This window comes from Alosa alosa, chromosome 20 (assembly GCF_017589495.1).
Source record: "Alosa alosa isolate M-15738 ecotype Scorff River chromosome 20, AALO_Geno_1.1, whole genome shotgun sequence".
In the NCBI taxonomy this organism is placed as follows: Eukaryota; Metazoa; Chordata; class Actinopteri; order Clupeiformes; family Clupeidae; genus Alosa; species Alosa alosa.
Window position 1 is genome coordinate 8,654,556 of NC_063208.1, and position 19,094 is coordinate 8,673,649.

Genomic DNA, 19,094 nt, shown 5'->3' on the forward strand with positions numbered 1-19,094 from the left:
CCATATCCGATATTGGTGTATCAGATCACCACATGATTGACTTTGAGTCTACACTTGTATGCTCCCACCCTCCCCCACTCAGCCCCCCCCCCCTCTCTCACGGATCTTAAACCCGGCCACAGCGTCAAAATTCTCTCATCATTTTAATTTGGCTCACCCGTCAAGTCTCTCTGTCTCTTTCTCCACCTGTTCAAACACTTATGACTTAGCCGCTCTTTTTAACTTAGCCTGCACTGACACTTCGAATCAGGTTGCACCTCTGACACCTAGAAAAGCCAAGGCCGCTTTACCCTGGCTAAATGACACCACCCGTGCTCTTCGGCGTGTCTGCAGACAAGCTAAACGCAGATGGAAGAAGGATAAGCTCCAAATTTCATATGATCTTTTGCGTGATAGCCTAAACAGCTATCAACTTGCTGTTAAAAAGTCAAAAGCTGATTACTACGCTGAGATAATTAATAAGCATGCCCACAGACCCAAAGTGCTTTTTAAAACAATTAACTTAATCTTAAACCCTGCTGCCCACTCTATTGAAAGCTCCACCGAAGCTTGTGATTTTTTTTTTAATCTATTTTATTCAAAAATTGACTTAATAAGAGCCAATATCTTTTGTTCTACTCTTGACCCTACAGAGCATCAACCCCCCATTAGCAGCCATCTCCAGCACTTTGTACCAGTTTCTTCCTCTGAGCTGTCTCAGGTTGTCTCACGAATGAAGCCCACTCATTGCCTCTCAGATGTCATTCCTTCTCAGCTCTTCAGAGATATCTATTCAATTATCTGTCCTTTCATTCTGGCTATAGTAAACAGTTCACTAGCCACTGGTGTTGTCCCATCTTCTTTTAAGCATGCTACTGTGCAACCTCTCCTAAAAAAGCCTTCCCTTGACTCTAACGATTTAAAAAATTACAGACCTATCTCAAAATTGCCTTTTATCTCCAAAATTTTAGAGAAAGTGGTTTTCCTGCAGCTCACAGAATATCTAAACAGTTTTAATTTAATAGATAAATTCCAATCTGGTTTTAGAGCTATCCACAGCACTGAATCTGCCCTACTGAAAGTTTACAATGACATTCTGATCTGCACTGATTCTGGTTCCTGTGCCATCTTAGTTTTATTAGATCTCAGTGCTGCATTTGATACCATTGACCATGGTATCTTGATGCGCAGGCTGGAACACAGAGTTGGTCTGCAGGGCACTGTACTCACCTGGTTCACCTCATACCTCAAAGATAGGACTTTTTCTGTCAAATTGGGAAATCATTCATCTTCATCTGCTACCATGAAATGTGGGCTCCCCCAAGGTTCAATCCTTGGCCCCCTCCTCTTCTCTTTATACATGCTGCCCCTCAGTTCCATTTTTGATAAATATGGCATCCAATACCACTGCTACGCTGATGATACCCAAATCTATCTCCCAGTGGCTAACTACATAGCTGCCTCAATGATATTAAATCTTGGATGGCCTGCAATTTCCTACAACTCAACGACAGCAAAACTGAAATAATCATATTTGGTCCACCCTCCTCTGTCACCAGCCTCAGCAGTACTCTTGGTCCACTCTCAAAAAATGTGCACTCCGTGGTTAGAAATCTTGGTGTCATGCTGGATAGCTCTCTAAATTTTAATAAACAAATCAACAGTGTGCTCCGAAGTGGCTTTTTATCAACTCCACTTGGCTAATCTCAAGTTTTTATCACAAAACGACCTTGAAACCCTTATACATGCTTTTATTACCTCCAGATTCGATTATTGCAATATTTTATACACAGGACTGACCCAATCCAACATTCACAAATTACAGATGGTCCAGAATGCAGCAGCCAGATTTCTTACTGGTACTAAAAAGAGAGAGCACATCCAAGGCCGTAGCCAGTATTTTTCAAATACCGAGGTCAGGGGCGTCGCTAGAAATTTGGGCACCCCAAAATGCTAGGAGGTTCTTCGCCCCCCCCCCCCCAACAACCATATATTTGTTCAGATTATAACATGTTTTGTTTATAACTTGAACCAACACACTTTTCCACAATTTTTTTTTTTTTTTTTTTTTTTTTGCACCTGTATATCTGAGCCTTTTCCCAAATTGGCTTTGGATATTTATACTGGACCCTGCTCCTTCTGTTATTAAGAATGAGCTGCTTCTCCTCATCAGTGTAGCAAATGTTGCATAATTTGCAGGGTCATAGGCTGCAGATCTTGTAGGCTACCTTCACACAGTGAGTGTCACATCTTGACTCTCACTTGGGGGGGCCCTTCACCTATCATTTCCCTCTTCTCCTCTTTCTTCTCAACTGCCTGATTTCTATCCCCTGTCTCCTGTGTTGGATTTCTTAAAACAACAAGTCTCTAAATTACTGGACAATAATTTATATAATTTGACAATAAGTAGCCTAATATTTGTGCCATGAGATAATATCCTTCACAACATTATCCATCCTATATAACATTGATATAGCTTCGTTTTCGATGCAGGTTAGCTAACTGCATCTCCACTGAATTTCAACATACATTTTCATTATTTAGCATCTCATTGGTAGCCCTAGGCCTATATTTCTTACCTTCCCTCCTTCTCTGTCTGCTCTTCTGCTGGCTTTCCAAACGTTAACTTTGTGACAGCCTTTGTTGAGGTCAGGTGAATTGAGATTAGCCTACTGCAGAAATTAACAAAACGTCAAGTTTATTTGGAAATTTATTTTTAAACTATGTGAGCTGCGTTGCGTTCGTTAATTAGTTTAGTACACAGCCCTCGACTCTACTTTCGTTTTGATATGTAGGTAGGCTGTCACGTGACGGTCCGTTGATGCAAAGATAATTGTCTCGTCGGCTAGGCCTATTTGTAGCCTACTTAATAAATGAAACGAAACGTAAAGAAAAAAATACCGAGGACATGACCTCGGTGTCCTCTATGGTAGCTACGGCCATGAGCACATCACACCAGTCCTGGCTCAGCTGCACTGACTTCCTGTTAAATTTAGAATTGATTTTAAGATTTTACTTTTTGTTTTTAAAGCTCTTAATGGCCTAGCACCTCCCTACATTGCTGAAATCCTTTCTCCACACTCTACCTCTAGGTCGACCCGGTCATCTTCAAGACAACTCTTAACTCGCTTTGGACAAAGGCGTCTGCTAAATCCATAACCATAACTGTCCCCCGCACACGTCTCGAAACAAAAGGTGACCGGGCCTTCTCTGTGGCTGGCCCAAACTTATGGAATCCCCTCCCACCCCACATTAAGTCCTCGACTACCCTTGCTAGTTTTAAGTCTAATTTAAAAACGTACCTTTTCTCTCTTGCTTTTAACAACCTTTAATTCTGCCCCCTGTGTTTTGCGTGTGTGTCCCTCTACCTTTTTACTTATTTTTTATCTACCACTTACTTTTAGTTTTTTATTTATCTTAATATAGCGATAAATCATCGGAATTCTGACACAATGACGCCACATTTTACTCTGGAGGAGGTAACAGCTACCAATATATATCCTGCTTACTCTATTTTACCTGTTTTACTCCATTTATTTTATGTTCTTATTTTTATATCATATATTTTTTTTTAACTTTATCTATTCTACTGATCTTATTATTATTATTACTACTATTTTTTTTTTCTAATGTACTACTTCCTAATTCTACTCATGTAATATTATTTTCCTTTACTTTTTTATATTTTTTTAGTCAGACCTGTGTATCCCTGGGCCCCTTTTTATGTTTCAACTGTTGCCTAACCTCTCATTGCCATGTAAAGCACTTTGGGTCAATTTCTGTTGTTTTTAAATGTGCTATATAAATAAAAGTGACTTGACTTGACTTGACTTGACTTGACTAAAGGTTGGACCCAGCACTGAGGCTGTGGTTGAGGCTGGGGCTGGGGAGGCGGTGGTCGGTTGCAGAGAGGCTGCAGAAAGGTTGCAGACTTTGCAGACAGAAGTTGACAAGTACTAGCAGTGATTCACCGCACGTTATCAGAGCACCATGCTGTTCCAGGAATACTCTACTGTTTTGACGAGAGGCATTCCACAGGTAAAAGCAGCAGAAGCAGCATGTTTGGCGTGTGACGTCAGAAGATAGCTGAGATGTTGGTGTTCTGGAGGGAGATGTGTCAGGACGTTGTTGTACTTTGTGGTTGCTTGGATGTGTCTGGAACACAAGAGCTCTAATGTGCACATTTTAAGAGGTTCAGTTTAATAGATTGAATTGTGACACAAGTGGGATTGTAAATGGAATGTTCTTCTTCCATTTCCCCTGCTGTCTCCTCGTCTTCATATATTTTTCTGTACCAACAGCAAAAAGGTCAGTGCAGGACATTGCAAGTCCTAGTCTTTTTGAAAAGAGAAACCATAAATTAATCAAATATTAGTCAGCAAAGTATTACCCCCATTTATGGATATCATCTTGTTAAATCACCTGACTTACCCTTTTCTAAACATAACTTCAAGTAGAGTCTTGATGAAATCAAACAAAAACAACTTTGTTTCACTTGCCCAACCCTTTATAATTTCTCAAAGGTTAATAATGCACCAAAGGTTAATAAAGTTAACACCGCCTTTGAAGTCTGGCTGTAGAGACTATATTTCACACTAGAGGTGTCAATCATTCACAAACCAAAATAAACAAAATATCACCTCAAAGCGGACATTAAGATTTCTTCTGTAATGGTTGCCGTGACCTTAGCAAAGAGAGTGGAAAAATAAACAGCCTTGTTATACAAACTACTGCTGAAATGAATTTGATTTAATATCCACATGGCTTCCCCATATGAACCCAATTGTACAGATCAGCTATGTACCATGAGATTATGCACCATGAGGGACATTTAGAGGACTTTTTTTAAAGCTCAATCCTATGGGTCACTAGACAACCTTTGGCTCTCCAAGGCCACTGCTGCTCCTGTCAATATATTCCCATTACGATGTGTTATCTGTGGGCTGCTGCAAATTAGACTTAAACATGGGGGAAAGGAATGATTCAATGAAAGACTGAACCTCTCTCTCTCCCGCTGTGTGTGTGTGTCTCTCTCTCACCTGCAGTGTTTGAGCTGGACCATCGTGTGACCAGCGTGTTCCCCGAGAGTGGACTGCTCATTTTCATCGGCTTCGTCCTGGGCGGGATTGTGTGGGGCGCAAACAACGTCCAGACCTTCACACTGACGCCCACCGTCTTCTTCTTCTACCTGCTGCCCCAGATCATCCTGGACACCGGCTACTTCATGCCCAACAAGCTCTTCTTCAGCAACCTAGGCGCCATCCTCATCTATGCCGTCATCGGAACATGCTGGAACGCGGCTGCCGTGGGGATCTCTATGTGGGGCTGCTACCTAGGGGGCGCCATGGGTGAGTGTCCTAGAACAGTGGTTCTCAAAGTGGGGTCCGCGACCCATAGCCAAGGGGTCCGCAATATAATTTGCTTGAAATCATAAAATTGAGTTTTATCATTTTAAAAATTAATATCTACAGATGATGCCCCTTTTCAACCATAAAACTTAGATCATGAAGAACCATTCCTACTACTGCTTAGCTTGGCTTATTTGTTAGCCAGCTAGCTGATGAATGTGTAGAAATGTTTGAGTGAGTCCATGTTGTCAAGTGATACAAAATCCAAAACTGACAAAAGATGAAGTTGCACATCTGCCAAAAAAACATGGGATAGTGGACCTGTCCACAACTTCAGAGAATACAAATGACATGCTTAATTGTTACGGCTATGAGGGGGTCCTCGGAATATTTTCTCCCCCAAAAGGGGTCCTTGGAACCAAAAACATTGAGAACCCCTGTCCTAGAAGGTCAAAGGTTAAAGGGGTTTTAAATATCCAGGGACAAACCCATAGGTGAAATCAGAGCCCGTCTACAGAGAGCCTGGCCACTCCGTATTAAGTCCCATTGTACCGAATTTTGGTTGCAGTTCCACCAGAGTTCCACTGGGGGCGATCGCCATGAGTACAGAATGAATTGGAGTCAATGGAGCTAGACGGCTAAATTTGTCTCTTTCACCTGATTGTCGTTGACAAATCTCAGATTTGATTGTAGTTTGTGTAGCTTCAACATGGGTTATAGGTCAAAAGTTGAAAGAACGAGTGCTTATGTCCTTTTGATTTCTTACAGGTTGGGTTGTTGTTGCCCATAACACGCTAGCATTGTGATAATGAGTGACGTCATTGACACGTTTGAAAGGCTTTTTAGAACAATTAAGTGACTTTAAAAAATATAATACTCAACCAAGTGTATTTTTTTTACCTCCCCTTTCGAATACAATATTCAAATTACTTGAAAAAAAATTATAACCCGAGAAAAGTGGATTTTGAGGGGAACAGCTCCATAGACCTCCATGCATTCTGCACTCGTGGACGAGCGTCCTCATGTGGAACCACAGGAGGAACTGCAACCAGTTCAGAAACCGGAAGTTTTCCGAGAGTGGCAGTTCTCCCCTTATTAGACATTCTCTGGTGAAATGAAAAACACACCCAAACATGGGTACCGTGTTATGCAACATAATTGTATAAAAGCACATAAAAGAACGCTCATAGTGGCGTTCAAAGTAGTAGTACCACAGTTGTTTTGACTAAGAGAGAAGGTATTGAAAAATAACGCTAGCCTTTTCATCTGATAATCATAATAATTGATTGGACACAAACCGTTGAAGCGGGACCCTGTTATATCTCAACTTTACTTATGAATTAAGGAGATATTGCAGAATTTTATCTAAATAATATGGACCACACATAGACACGTCTGTTGCTTACTGAGCACGAATTTAATGAACTCCACCTCATCCACTCTACCCATAATACCCCTGAACATTTTGATAGGGTGTGTTACACATGGACATGACAGACCCAACTCCTCCCCCCAGAAATGTGGTAAAGCATTGAAGTAGAAGATTAACAAAAGCAGTGTTCTCAATAAAAAGTATGTTAAAAAACAAAAAACAAAAGCAGTGTTCTGAGGTGAGAGGTCATGACCTTGGTTCTTCTGCAGGTGATCTCAACATCGGCCTGCTGCAGTTCCTGCTCTATGGGAGCCTGCTCTCCGCTGTGGATCCTGTGGCTGTGATTGCCGTGTTTGAGGAGGTGCACGTCAATGAGGTCCTCTTCATCCTGGTCTTCGGAGAGTCACTCCTCAATGACGGGGTCACAGTGGTCAGTTTTCTGCAAGGTTACACACGCACACACACACACACACACACGCACACTTTCTAGAACAGAGTGGATACATTTACATAAGATTATCTGTACCCTATTAAAATTATTTATAAGGTTAAACTAAACCGTGGTCAGAGGATTAACATAGTTCCCAAAGTTTGGTAAATATTTACAGAGGAGCAAATGCCATGACTGATAATGTTCCTCATGTAGTGATATGAAGCTGGAACAGATCTATCTATGGATCTGATGTTTTTTTTCTCTTGCATAGGTGCTTTACAACGTTTGTGATGCTTTCGTGTCCCTGGGAGCGGCTAACATTGATGCTGTGCAAATCATCAGAGGCATAAGTAAGAACATTAGAGTCTTACATCTGCTGTCACAGTAGAGTATTGAAAAGCGCTATAAAAATAAAATATATTATTACGTATTATTATTATTATTATTATTATTTAATTCCAAATCTAACAAGAAGGGGTCTAAAGGCATACCTATAGGCAGATCTGTAACTTTTTAAACTGTTTACTGTCAAATGTAACTATTGTATTGTTGTTATTTGTATGTCGCTTTGAACAAAAGCATCTGCCAAATCCCATAACCATAACCATAACCAGATGGACTTGCCTCATTCTGTCTAATTGGACACACTGTTTGCTCCTCTTCCTCTCCTCTCTCCACCCCTCAGTCTCGTTCTTCGTGGTGGCTTTCGGAGGGGCCCTGGTGGGTGTGGTGTTTGCCATCCTGCTCTCTCTACTCACCAGGTACACCAAGAACATCCAGATCATTGAGGCCGGCTTCATCTTTGTGCTGGGCTACCTGTCCTACCTGACCGCAGAGATGCTCTCCCTCTCAGCCATCCTGTCGTAAGGGGAACACACACTCTCTCTCTCTCACTCAACACTCACAAACGCACACACACACATGCACACACACAACAATGTCATTCAGACCAAGGTAATTTTGTTCATTGTGTGACCTTTGTCAGTAAGCACATCTCAACCTGCTTTAGAGGATCCAGACCTAGTGACCGATGGCGGAACTCTGTGATTGCAGGATAACATTCTAATGACCGATGGTGGAACTCTGTGATTGCAGGATAACATTCTAATGACCGATAGTGGAACTCTGTGATTGCAGGATAACATTCTAATGACCGATAGTGGAACTCTGTGATTGCAGGATAACATTCTGTGGGGTGTGCTGCCAGAAGTACATCAATGCCAACATGGACGAGAGGTCCGTGATCACAGTGCGCTACGTGATGAAGGTGTTTGCCAACGGCTCCGAGACCATGATCTTCGTCTTCCTTGGCATCACGGCCATCGATAAAGCCATCTGGGTGTGGAACACTGGCTTCATCCTGCTCACCATCTTCTTCATCCTCGTGTACAGGGTCATGGGTGAGCAGAAACAACATGTGATGATGTGAAACGTATGTGTGTTGTATGAAACAATATATGTGTGTGTGTGTGAGCGTGTGTTTTATGTGAGGGTGTGTATGTGCTTAATGTGTGTGATACCTGCATCTGTGCTTTGACCATGCGTGTGTCCTATGTGTTTTTTTCCCACAGGTGTCTTCTTCTTGACGTGGATCTTGAATAAGTACCGCCTGGTGCCCATCAGTCTCATTGACCAGGTAGTGATGTCGTACGGTGGCCTGCGAGGAGCGGTGGCCTACGGCCTGGCTGTGATGCTCAATGAGAAGAAGATCCCCGAGAAGAACCTCATGATCAGCACCACGCTCATAGTCATCTACTTCACTGTGATCTTACAGGTGAGGCCTTGTGAAGAAATGTTGCAAAATAAATGTATAAGCTAATAGTTGGGAAATTACGGTATAAGATATTACGGTATAAGAAGTTGGTGCACATCCGCACCCATTGAGCACTAAATGAAGGGGTTGATGTGCTTATTTATCAACCATCTTTTACCTGTATTGCTAATGCTAACCTATGCTAAATGCTAGGCTTATCAACCTAAGGCTTTTTGGGGGGGTGGGGGGAGGCTTTTTATGCCTTTAATCTGACAGGATAGTAGAGAGACTGACAGGAAGCAAGCGGGAAAGAGAGAGATGGGGTCAACCATCTTTTACCAGTAGCCTATTGCTGACCCTATGCCTGAGGCCAGTGTTGGTTGATACACAGGGGCAGTTGGTATTAATATGATTTTGTTTCTTTTAACTTGCATAAAACATTGTCCTGCGGCTTATACACAATGCGGCTTATACAGGAAATTACTTTATCTTCCATTTGAGCTGCATTCTGAAACTATAGCTTACTAATGTTTACTGCTTAGTTATACATATCCGGGTCACAGAATGAACACTAATTTATGTACCAGTAACACCATGTCCACACTGCAAATGCATACACACCAGTTGTTTGTAACCAGGGGTGTAGTGTTAAAATAAGAGGTGGGTAAACTACTGTAAGGTGGATTGGGCCATGTGGTATTGGATTGGAAAAAAGCATTCAGAGAACATGTTTGATGGTGGTGGAGGTTATTGTCCAATGTTTATAACAATACCAGTGGTATTAAATGGTTCCTAGAGTGTTGATGAGTGTACATGGTACATACAGATGGTGACTCATACTTTTGAGAGGTGGATAAACTCTATTTCTGAAATTTCAGAGGTGGATAAACTGCGTTTACTTGCATTTGGCCTCCACTACACCCCTGAATGTAACGTTATGCTTGGACTCGTATCGTAGTCATAGTCACTCAGTATGTGTATAAGAGTGTGATCTCTGTACTGACTCTGATGAGTGTGATTGACTCCTGTCGGTCAGGGCATCACCATGAAGCCTTTGGTGCAGTGGCTGAAGGTGAAGAGAGCGGAACACTCTGATCTCAAGCTGGTGGAGAAAGTCAACAACAGAGTGAGTCTACATGCCTTCATGTACCTCTTGTACAGAAAAAGAAAATGTGTACAATATATAGAGTGAAATCCACAACACATGGAATCATAACGACTCACAACACACAACAGGCATGCCACAAACACAAGCCATGATTTCTTTTGATATCTGCGATTTCAAATACAGACAAGGAAACTCCACACTGTGCAAACAGATTTCTCTAGCATGTCATACTCATGATCTGAGAAAAGATCTCTGGGCGAGATAAAGAAGTGTGTTTTGTTCTGAGATGAGGATATTATTTGAAAGTCCTCTCCTTCACTCTCTCACTCACCCTCTCTTTGACCTCCCATGCAGGCTTTTGAACACCTACTGTGCGCTGTAGAAGACATCTGTGGACAGATCGGAGACAACTGGTGGACCAGAGGGTAGGCTTTTTGTTTGTAGGATAGTATGGAGCCCCTAAAGGGATATGTGCAATTTTTTGTAAGTTTCTGGTGTGCACCAGCTTATATTATCATGCTCACCAAAAACCTAGAAAAAAAGAAAAAAGAAAAACACATGTCCCTTGCACATAAACACATGCACATGTCCTTTTAGAGATTCCGTAGGATAGATTCCTAGAGAGAAAGATGAATATACAGTATTAAGGGATTCATTTTTGGATTTATAATGTAAAGAATTCTATCAAGTATGGTTCTTGGAAAAAACATTCAGTTGCTAAAAAGGTGTAACATTTTTTGTCTCCATTAGGTGGAATCGTTTCGAGGAGAAGTACATCAGCTGGTTATTAATGAAACCCAAATCCAGGAAGACTAGAGACTACCTGTTTGGCATTTTTCACAAGCTCAACCTGGAGGACGCCATGAACTACGTCTCAGAGGTGAGAAAACAGAACCAGTGAGGGGATTTCCAATTCTTCAGGCTCTTCCTAGCATGATGTAGAGTTTTACATTGTATATTTGCAGCAGGGGAGAGTAGGTTAAGAGCCAGAGCCCACTTCCCCGATAACGACGGAGACACGCTCTTAAGAGGGTTTTCTACGATTCATCTTATGATCGTTCGTTTGGTTTTCCCGACTGTTTCCCGAACATGCTCGTAGCGTGAACGCGCATGCACTGCTCTTAAGGGGAGCTGTGCACGTTAATAGTTCTGAAATATCCTCTGATTTGACGGTGATGTCAGGTGACTGCACGTCACAGCTATAGACCTACCATTTAAACTTCGGATCTACACATTAATTCACATCAATACGAAAATAGAAACACTTTGACATCTGCATGTAAGCATCCCAAGTAGGTTATATACCACACAGAGACATAAATAATTGTAATTATTTTAAGATTAGATTGTTGCACCATGCAATAATTTTTCGCGGTGCCACTTAAAAACACATTTGAAGATAAGAAAGAAGTCGAGTAAGAAAGAGAGCAAATGTGTAGGCTTAGATTTTGATGCAGTAGGCTACAGACTAAACCACATGTTGCTTTCTCTGCTTTTTACCTCATAGGCCTAATAAAATATTCACTTAGCAAAGATAATGTCAAACTATTCTGGCAACGTCTCGTTTCATAACTTGATTGCATTTTTGTCCGCTTTTCATCACATTATTTTGACCATTAAATGTAGGCTATTTTGCACGCTAAAATCTGATTCATCACAGGTAAACACAATAAAGAATGGGAACGTAAATTGGATTATGTATTCTAAGTTGTAATTCCTCTGTATGTCCTGTTGGTAACCTCAGTGAGAAGTACTGTTAAGACGCTCTTAGCCGGGTAACGAAGTACTCTGGAGCACTCGTAGATCTACGAGTGTTTTCAATGATGCTCTTAAGCTACGATGGTTTCGGGAAACAGTCGGCAAATCTTAAGATCGTTCAGAAGAGGGACTTCACGACGCTCTTAGGCTTAAGATGCTTTCGGGGAAGTGGGCCCAGGTGTTGTTAATCTTATATCAAGATCAGAAAATCTAGTTGGTATTATTTTCATTACATTACATTTACATTACATTACATTTGGCTGACGCTTTTAACCAAAGCGACTAACAACATGGTAAACAGTAAGTTTTAGAACAATTCTCACAATTTTAGGACAGTTTAAAAAACATTAGAGTAGGCCTACAGTAAGAATAAGTGCCCGGTGAGTGCTGTTTTTTAACAGTTACTTGTCAGTTTAAAACGGCTGGTGAGTGCTAGGATCAGTAAGACTTGTTGTAAGTGTTGCTATGAGAGTAGATGTTCTCTAAAGAGCTGGGTCTTCAGGAGTTTTTGAAAGTGGAAAAGGATGTCCCTGCCCTTGTAGGAACTGGCAGTGTGTTCCACCAACGAGGAACAACAGATGAGAAAAGTTTGATTGGCTTGAGCTGCACCGGGTGGTAGAGCTAGACGCCGTTCGTCAGAGGAGCGCAGCGGTCTGGAGGTAGTGTAAGTCTGTATGAGGGCATTCAAGTAGGTGGGAGCAGAACCGAGACTACTTTGTAGGCAAGCCGCTAGAGACTTGAATTTGATGCGGGCCGCCATAGGTAGCCAGTGTAGCTGGATGAGCAGCGGGGTAACATGTGCCCTTTTGGGTTGGTTGTAGACCAGGCGCCGCCCGCATTCTGGATCATCTTAAGTGGTTTCACTGCGCAGGCTGGGAGACCTGTCAGGAGGGCATTGCAGTAGTTGAGTCGTGAGATGACTATTGCCTGAACCAGAAGTTGGGTAGCATCTTGAGTCAAGTAAGTCCTGATTTTCCGTATGTTGTAGAGTGCAAAACGGCATGACCGGGTGACTGAGGCAACATGATCTGAGAAGTTTAGTTGGTTGTCAAGAACAACTCCTAGATTTCTTGCAGTCCTGGTCGGTGAAACAGACAGGGAGTCAAATTTGATGTTGATGTCGTGGTGTATGGTAGGTTTAGCTGGGATGACCAGCAGTTCAGTCTTTGAGAGGTTCAGCTGGAGGTGGTGTGCCTTCATCCATGTAGCTATGTCTGAAAGGCAATCCGAGATCCGTGCTGAAACCAGGGGGTGGGCCAGGTGGAAAGGACAGATAGAGCTGTGTGTCGCCTGCATAGCAGTGGTATGAGAAGCCGTGCGCGAACGGATAATCTGTCCCAAGGAGGTGGTGTAGATAGCAAAGAGGAGGGGGCCCAGCACTGAGCCCTGGGGACCCCTGTGGTGAGATGGTGAGGTGCGGATAGCTGACCAAGCCATGATACGCTAAACGAAGGCCCTGTGAGGTAGGATTCAAACCAGGAGAGAGCAGAACCGGAGATTCCCATGTCAGCGAGAGAGAGGGATACGGTGATTAACCGTGTCAAAGGCAGCCGATAAGTCAAGCAGAATGAGTACTGATGACCGAGCGGTCGCCCTGGCTTCTTTTAAGGCTTCTGTTACAGACAGCAGAGCCGTTTCGGTAGAGTGGCCGCTTTTGAACCCAGACTGATTTGGATCCAGAAGGTTGTTCAGTATAAAGATACTTACCTAGCACTTTCTCGTAAAATCATTTGACTTAATTTAAGAAGAATTGGACTTAGTTAGATTTTATTTTTTGCAGTGTGTTGATTTTGGGTTTTTAACTGCAGTCTCACAACATAAACAAGAGACTCATACGAGACAATTTCATATAACGATAAGTCAATACGTGCTGACTATTCATGGTGCTTTTTGACAGGACAACTGTAAACAACAAAACTGTAAACAACAACACAACTCTAAATAAAATCTCATGAAATGGTTTCCAGGTTTCAAGTTCTGTTTATATGAGGTGTGAATCATCTCTGTGAGGTAATTGATAATAGCTCCCCCTGCTGGTCACAGGGTGAGCGCAGGGGCTCTCTGGCGTTCTTGCGGGGCAACGATGACGCCCAGGTGGACTTCAAGAAGAAATTTGGCAAAGACATTGAGGACGTTATGCCAGACATCATGGTGGACACGGAGCATGTTCCTATGTCTTCCATCTTGTGAGTATAGAGTGCACTACAGCATGGGTCATTTCAACGGTGTGAGTCTGATGGGGGTCCTTATAGGAGTAGTATTACTCTAAACTACTTCATACTGCACTTCATACTACTTCAAAAGTCCCCAGGGGTTGTGGGACTAATCACAAATGTCAGACTACAACAGCAGACAATTTGACTGCTGCTCTTATAATGGCAGGTTTAACATAATGGCCCATTCAGTATTGAACAGTATTGGCAGGCCTGTGCTGATCAAAAGTCTGGCACTCATAATCACCCGGGATGCCCAATATATACTTGGGGTTTTCTGATGTTTTGATTTTTATATATATATATTTTTTTTTGTATTTTATGCACTTAACATTAACGTTTCAGCTCTTTATGTTAATGGTATACATCAACTGTAATTAAATAAAAGTGACAAATGTTATGTTTTATTTAATGTGTTATTTCGGTAGTTGCCAGTTTGTGCATGTGTGTGTGTGCGTTTCTGAGCTTGGCTTCTGGCTCTTTAAGGCAGGACACCATACCCTCTGTGTCTCTGGACCTTCACGAGCAGGACAGTCAGGGCAAAATGGAGGGAGACGCCCATAACTTGCTTCAGCAGCACCTGTACAGGAGCAGGAAACAGGTATGGACCACAAACAAACAAACAAACAATAACACACAAACAAACAATAAATACTCTAGCACAGGGATCCTGGCTATGAATTATGTTGCCAGTGCATCAGAGAGTTCAGAGGATTTCAGTGTGGTGTTCATTGAAAAACTACCTATGTAAACTTTCCAATTCAATTCTTAAATTCTTTTTCCTATTAATGATTACACACAACTTAAAGTTATACTCTTGAATCATGATCAATTACGATTTTGATCTATGCTTCAAAACTATAATGCCAGCAGTCTTTACGGTCATGCTAGTATAAGTATAGTATAAGTATAGATACTTTTTTGATCCCGTGAGGGAAATTTGGTCTCTGCATTTTTCCCGGTGAATTAGTGAAACACAGACAGCACACAGTGAACACACAGTGAGGTGAAGCACACACTAATCCCGGCGCAGTGAGCTGCCTGCTACATCGGCGGCACTCGGGGAGCAGTGAGGGGTTAGGTGCCTTGCTCAAGGGCACTTCAGCCGCGCAGTGAGCTGCCTGCTACAACAGCGGCGCTCGGGGAGCAGTGAGGGGTTAGGTGCCTTGCTCAAGGGCACTTCAGCCACGCAGTGAGCTGCCTGCTACAACAGCGGCGCTCGGGGAGCAGTGAGGGGTTAGGTGCCTTGCTCAAGGGCACTTCAGCCGCGCAGTGAGCTGCCTGCTACAACAGCGGCGCTCGGGGAGCAGTGAGGGGTTAGGTGCCTTGCTCAAGGGCACTTCAGCCGCGGCCCACTGGTCCGGTTACAAGTCCAGAGTGCTAACCAGTGGGCCACTAGAGTGAAATGAGTTTGCTTTGCTCTCCGTCTTTTTCCCTCCGCCGTTCCCTCAGCACCATCACAAGTACAGCAGGAGCAACTTCAGCATTAACCAGAACGAAGACGAGGTCCAGGAGATCTTCCAGAGGACAATGAGGAGTCGATTGGAGTCCTTTAAGTCGGCTAAGATGGGCGTCGCACCGGGCAAGATAATCACCAAGCACCCACAGAAGGAGCGACAGCAAAAGGTCAGAGGTCAACGAAGAACCTCGGCCATTTACTCAGTTTGCTGTATCTTAAATTGTAGCCTACGTTTCATTTTATTTTGATACTATTTTAGTAAATTAGTAAAGTCTATCTATCTTGCTGTCTATCTTTCTTTAGTCGTTAGGATTGAAAAAGCCATTGTGCTAACACAGAATTTTAGATTAATCTTCCCAGTGAAATGCATTCCGTCTTTTTGGGTCCAAACCAAACAAACACTTCAGCTACAGTGATGTGATCTCTCTGCAGATGGCCAATGGAAACCCCACAAACAGAAGCAAAAGCCATCCCTATGGCGATGAAGGTGAGGCTCACCTTCCGTTTTTAGTTTGTTTGTCAGCTAGTGATCAAGCTCATCACTCTATACAGCCACCCATCTTCACCATATTTGTCATTATGGAATTCTTTATATATATATTTGTTAATTCTTTATATATATATATATTTGTTAATTCTTTATATATATATATTTGTTAATTCTTTATATATATATTTGTTAATTCTTTATATATATATATATATTTGTTAATTCTTTATATATATATTTGTTAATTCTTTATATATATATATATATATATATATATATATTTGTTAATTCTTTATATATATATATTTGTTAATTCTTTATATATATATATATTTGTTAATTCTTTATATATATATTTTTGTTAATTCTTTATATATATATATATTTGTTAATTCTTTATATATATATTTGTTAATTCTTTATATATATATATATATATATATATATATATATATATATATATATATATATATATATATTTGTTATTATATTTGTTCGCGATTTCTCTTTTGTTTCTGTGGAGCAGATTTCGAGTTCTCGGTCTCAGAAGGGGACAGTGCATCAGGAGGCGAGGGGGCCACAGCGGGCGGATACTCCTTCAGGTTACCACCCTACACTGTGGGAGGTAAGATCACCTGCACAGACACATACATATGAAAGGTATTTTATAATTGCCATGGGGTACTTTCCATAAGATCATCTCTCAATCCAAATCAAACCAGCTATTAGGCTAGCTGATATAAAACCATGTCAATCTCTAGGTATGGTGAAGGGTATGTGATGATGTGGGGCTATTTTAATTCCAAAGAAGTATAGTTATATATAGGATAGTATTTTTTTTAAATCAAGGCAAATTATTTTTTTTAAAATAAGGCATAAAGATAAATTTCCAAAAGATGACTTTTTTTTCCTGTTTTTAGTCAAATTTAGCACGGGGGTGTAAACATATGCAACCCACTGTACATATCAAAGCTTGATCAGAATTACATGCCATATAAAGACAGAGTCGGATGTGGTGGGCAACAGCGATAATGGGCAGTACAGGGAAGGGCAACTCTTTGCCTGAAAAACTCATTAAAAAAATATTGAATTAATTTATTTTAAAAAAATGAACAATGAAGATGACCATTTATCTGGGTAGCTCTGTATTCTGTAAAAGTATTAAACATGACTTATTGGGAAAATATGAGATATGAAGAGTATCAAGTGTGTATCAACTGCTGAAGCATTCCTCTGCTCCTTAGCTGGGATTGAGAACCCCGCCTTCATGCCTGAGATGGACACACCCCATCCGATGCGCCCCCCGCCGTGGCGGAGTGAGCCCGAGATGGACGTGACGGTGGCGCCTTCCCAGCGTGCTCAGCGGCGGCTGCCCTGGACGCCCAGCCAAATCCACCGGCTCGTGCCCCTGCGGGTCAGCACGCGCTCCGAGGACTCCTTCGTCATGGCCGACGTCCTCAGCCCAGAGGAGGAACCCAAAGATCCTCCGCCCGGCCAGGATGGGAGCCGCATGTAACAGGCTCCGCCCAAGAGCAGAGGTGGACACCCCGGCCACAGAAGTCCTGCCATTGTATTCCTTCTGCCTGCCCTATGCACTTAACACAAGTGATATCTCCAATTAGCTGATCGTCCTGGCCGAAGAATTGTGGTAATTAGGACAGAGACTTTCTAATATACATATCCTGCCACTTCCTTTATGCCTTCCTATTCACTTTAATAGGAAAATAGGTGCCCGATAACTGCCCAAAGTGCGCTGCAAGATGGTCGCAGAGTGGGGGGATCTGCCTAAAATGACTTTGATTAGGATCAGGTTGACCGAATGGTTTAAACAAATATGTGGTAGGACTTTCCTGAAGCTGGGATGTCCAGCTGTGCCCCAGAGTGGCCTCTCAGTAGCAATCGCCAAAGGACCTCAGTAGAGATGAGATCGACCTCAGGGAGGCTTCCATGTCCTACAATTAGGACATAATTGTATTAGGAAATACAACAATCCTTTGCTCTTAGTTTCCTCCTCTTATTTCCTCAATTATAACCCTCATCTCCTCCCTTTCAGGATAGCACCTTGTGCTATATGGAAAAGATGTGAAAACAATGACGTATAGCTAATGACCTAAATAGGACAGGAAACAGGAGAGATACTAGATTTATGTGTTCAGGCCTTTTAAAGCACATAGGTCTATTCAGGGTTCCCGCGGGGTCTTAAAAAGTCTTAAAAATAAGTCTGAAAATTCAGAACTTTAAATGTAAGTCCTTAAAACGTCTTAAAAACGGCCAGATTTTCATTCCGAGGTCTTAGAATTCATTTAGTCAGGTCTAAAAAATGTTTTACCATCGTTCATTTCCAGAAAAGCTGGCCGCAGAAAGTTATTACAAAGTAGCAAAAAAGTATTGAGTCGTAGCTTGCAAAGCAGAGCTCTAGCGTCTTTGCTACCATTGTAACAAAACCAGCAGAATGCTCAGAACATTGGTTCAGTGTGTTGTAGTTCTTTCTGGGGGGTATTGGTGTTGGTACGTAGCCTACGCAGTGATACATCTACAAATCCCGTGATAAATGCAATACCTGCCCGCAAAATACGTCTGCGTCTCCTCAGAATTTGTTAAAGTTCGGCTACGTGTGGAAAATGGGAAAGTGTAAGCCTACTTTCAACGAGACATGGCTAGATCCAGTGATTCCGCGTTACTCTATTTTGACCACTTTTTTCGGTAACGAGTCTAACGCGCTACTATTTCCAGCAATCAGATTAAAGTTACTTATCCAAGTCACTGTGCGTTAGGCCTACTATTTTTGTCATTTAGGCCTACCTTAGTATTCTTTGCTTTTTTCTTGACTCGGGGATTAACGCTCACGTTTTCAGCATGATTACTCACGTGTAATACCACGCAGCAACACAAACATAAACAACAATAGAGGGAGGAGAGAGATTTTAGCTATACAGTCATTATTTTGAGTTTGTGTCCGCTAAACATGATAACATTAATATACGTTGTAGGCCTATACTCTGTGCTGTTGACAAAGTGCTGTCTAGCTAGACATCCCAAGTCTCCCGAAGTTTTGGGAGTCTCCCGACAGCGGCTTCCGTCCGCAAATTAGATAAAAGGCTTGTTTGAGATTGACTGAGTCTGACTTGGTCTGGCTTTCTACGTAAACGTGATCTTCAGAGGTAGCCGGGAGGAGCTACAA

The 19,094-nt window shown here is 42.1% G+C and overlaps 1 protein-coding gene across 1 annotated transcript in view; it reads left to right on the forward strand.

Moving 5' to 3' along the window:
- LOC125285733 (sodium/hydrogen exchanger 3-like) overlaps window positions 1-18,674 on the forward strand; it is a 36,392-nt gene extending 17,718 nt beyond the window's left edge. Inside the window, exons 2-16 of the mRNA XM_048230302.1 lie at window positions 5,025-5,327; window positions 6,969-7,129; window positions 7,404-7,482; window positions 7,818-7,995; window positions 8,312-8,532; window positions 8,704-8,906; window positions 9,922-10,011; window positions 10,348-10,418; window positions 10,744-10,873; window positions 13,795-13,937; window positions 14,451-14,565; window positions 15,417-15,590; window positions 15,856-15,910; window positions 16,440-16,538; window positions 17,158-18,674. Of these exons, the coding sequence (XP_048086259.1) occupies window positions 5,025-5,327; window positions 6,969-7,129; window positions 7,404-7,482; window positions 7,818-7,995; window positions 8,312-8,532; window positions 8,704-8,906; window positions 9,922-10,011; window positions 10,348-10,418; window positions 10,744-10,873; window positions 13,795-13,937; window positions 14,451-14,565; window positions 15,417-15,590; window positions 15,856-15,910; window positions 16,440-16,538; window positions 17,158-17,429 (2,294 nt within the window). The 3' untranslated portion in view covers window positions 17,430-18,674. The remainder of the gene's footprint in view (window positions 1-5,024; window positions 5,328-6,968; window positions 7,130-7,403; window positions 7,483-7,817; window positions 7,996-8,311; window positions 8,533-8,703; window positions 8,907-9,921; window positions 10,012-10,347; window positions 10,419-10,743; window positions 10,874-13,794; window positions 13,938-14,450; window positions 14,566-15,416; window positions 15,591-15,855; window positions 15,911-16,439; window positions 16,539-17,157) is intronic.
- The last annotated feature ends 420 nt before the right edge of the window (window positions 18,675-19,094 follow it).